At 62.4% G+C, this 2,500-nt stretch overlaps 1 protein-coding gene across 1 annotated transcript in view; it reads left to right on the top strand.

Annotated features, from left to right (window-relative positions):
- The window catches only part of EMIHUDRAFT_111322 (hypothetical protein), a gene marked incomplete at both ends in the record, with an annotated part of 1,185 nt that extends 990 nt beyond the window's left edge, over window positions 1-195 (top strand). Inside the window, one exon of the mRNA XM_005786866.1 lies at window positions 1-195. This exon is cut by the window's left edge and continues 492 nt beyond it. Within this exon, the coding sequence (XP_005786923.1) occupies window positions 1-195 (195 nt within the window).
- Window positions 196-2,500: the final 2,305 nt, after the last annotated feature.

The following is a 2,500-nucleotide window of genomic DNA, read 5'->3' as shown; positions in this document are numbered from 1 at the left end:
GTGGCGACGGTGGTGGCGGAGGCGGAGGGTGCGGCGATGGCGGCAAAGTTGGTGGCGGCGGCGGAGGCGGAGGCGGCGGAGGCGGCAGCGGCAGCGGCGGAGGCGGCGGCGGCGGCGGCGGCGGCGGCGGCGGCGGCGGCGGCGAGTCGGCACGCTGTTGCGACAAAGCTGGTGGCGACGGCTCGGCCCGCTTGAGCAAGCACACGGTGTTAGCGAGAGGCAGGGTGTGAGAGACGCGTGCAGGCGCCAAAATCAGCTCGCATGCCATGTCCACCCTGCCTCGCTTTTTCGGTGTGGATGCGTGCTGCGCTGCCACACACGCTCCGCTAGCCTCACAGAGCGCCTTGCACTCGGAGAGGCTGATTCCCCACAAGGCTGGTCCGCCGCCACGCGCGCCGCTGGCGGTACGGCACGCACCGGCGGGCCCTCGAAGCGGCTCGAACGGCATCCTCTGCTTCACGAGCAGTGCGTTCCCGTTTTGGGATGTGGAGCGTTCCCCGGCACGCTATGCCGAGATGTCGCCTCCGGCGCCTACTGTGTGAATACGTATTCCACCCGTATTCCACCCGTATTCCACGTATTCCATGGAATACGCCGTATTCCAAGCTCCAAAAATGGACGTATTCCGAAAAAATTTTCTTCGCTCCGCGAATTCACACAGTAGGCTCCGGCGACCCCTCAAGGGGGAACTTCAGAGAAATATACCCAAGAGGAATGTACCGAAGTGAATTCCCAGAGGACTATACCCGAGAGGAATATACCGACGTGAATCAGAGGAATATACCCAAGAGGAATATACAAAGAGAAATACCCAACAGGCAACAGGAATATACCAAAGTGGATTATACCAAAGAGGAATACACCGATGTGAATTCCCGAGAGAAATATACCAAAGAGAGAGAGAGAGATTTGTTTTGTTTAAAGGAGGCGGACAGCCCTGGAGGTCACCAAATGGAGGGCGAACGGCACGATACGAAAAGGCAGGGCGAGGCGGATGGAGAAAGAAGTGCCGAGAAGGCCATGGTGGAGGGGAGGGATGGGAGGACGAAAGAAGGGCGAGGAGGACGAGCGGCCCGCACAGGCCGCGAGCAGACAAGCGCCTGCTGGCCACTTCGAGACATTCGCAAAGAACGCTAGCTACATGGGAGGGCTTCGTGAAGGATGGATTGAAATACATTCGAACAAAGAAGAGGCGACGGGAGGAACCGGCGGAGGATGCAGTGACGTGACACACACACACACACCGCTCACCCACGCGCACTGGGCCTTGCACTTTGAATGCCGTGGGGCTCCTGTCGTCAGACGGAAGTTCACCTTACCTTACCTTACCTTACCGGCCTCCGCTGGAGCGCTCGTCCCCGCGGGCAAGAGGCGATATACGGCGCTGCCTCCGCACCGCTACGCGATGACACAAGCGACGCAATCCCGGCGACATGCAGGCACCCAATGCTGTGCCGGAGGCTGACTGGTCGAGGCGGTCGACCTCGTCGTGGCTCTCCCAGCGCCGCCGCTTCTCGTGTGGACAGCTAGTTCGGCTCGGACGCAGTGGACAAGAGGACCACCACATTCGCTGGCACACCGCGGCCGACGCTGTCTGCGCTCCCACGCAAGCGCCGGTATCCAAATCGAATGCATTACTGCGCTTACTGCGCGCCGCCGCCGCCTACCTCAGACTCTGAATACCAATGCGCACGCTCCGGCATCGACTACATTGGTCTGCGCGAATTCGAGGCGCCGTGCGACGTTTGAGGCGGACAGCCCTAGGCGACACGGCGTCTGTGCTCGTGTTTATTGTGCTCGTGCTCAAGCAAGAAGCATCAGTGCGGGTACATGCGGTCCTACCACTGCACACAGTGCTTCCCGGACCCGAGCCAGGTTGGCTACGCGATCTTCAGCCCGGTCGGGACAAAAGCTGGCGACCCTCACCGGCTTTGCCAAGCACCTGCTCGAAGAGGAGCCGTCGCATCGGGCACAGCAGCGCCCCCCGCCGCGACGCGGCGATCGTCCATCGCCGTACCGGCGACCTGAGCCTGCGCCTGTGCCGGCAGCGGCGGCGCCGGCCGCCGCGGTGCCCCGTGCGCGCCGCCGCATCATCTAGAGGTGAGAGGGGGTGAGTGACGAGTGTGCGGCGGCCGGAGGGCGCGTCAGACGACCGCGAGGGCGGCCCACATGCGGAGTGACTTTTAGAAGTCACCCCGTTTCGGGCGCGTCTCAACCGGCGTACTTGAGGTGCTTCAGAGACGGACGCAGCGTGGGCTGTCGGCAAGGAAGGTGAGTGTCTAGGGGTCATCTCTAGGCTGGTTAGCCTTGATTTTGATCAAAGATCGGCGCAAGAAACGGTCGCGATGCCTCGTGTGAACGCTTTGAAGAGTGACTTCTCGCGAAGTCACTCGGTCCTACGGAGAGACACTAGGCGGGGCGGTGGGCGTGCGGGCGCGGCGTGCGGTGGGTGTGTGAAACACTGTGTGTGGGGAGGGCGGCGGGGGCGGGGAGGGTTCTG

The sequence above is a fragment of the Emiliania huxleyi genome, assembly GCF_000372725.1.
Source record: "Emiliania huxleyi CCMP1516 chromosome Unknown EMIHUscaffold_149, whole genome shotgun sequence".
NCBI classification, from domain to species: Eukaryota; Haptophyta; order Isochrysidales; family Noelaerhabdaceae; genus Emiliania; species Emiliania huxleyi.
Note: the sequence above shows the minus strand (reverse complement) of the source record. Positions and strands in the feature narration are given on the sequence as shown.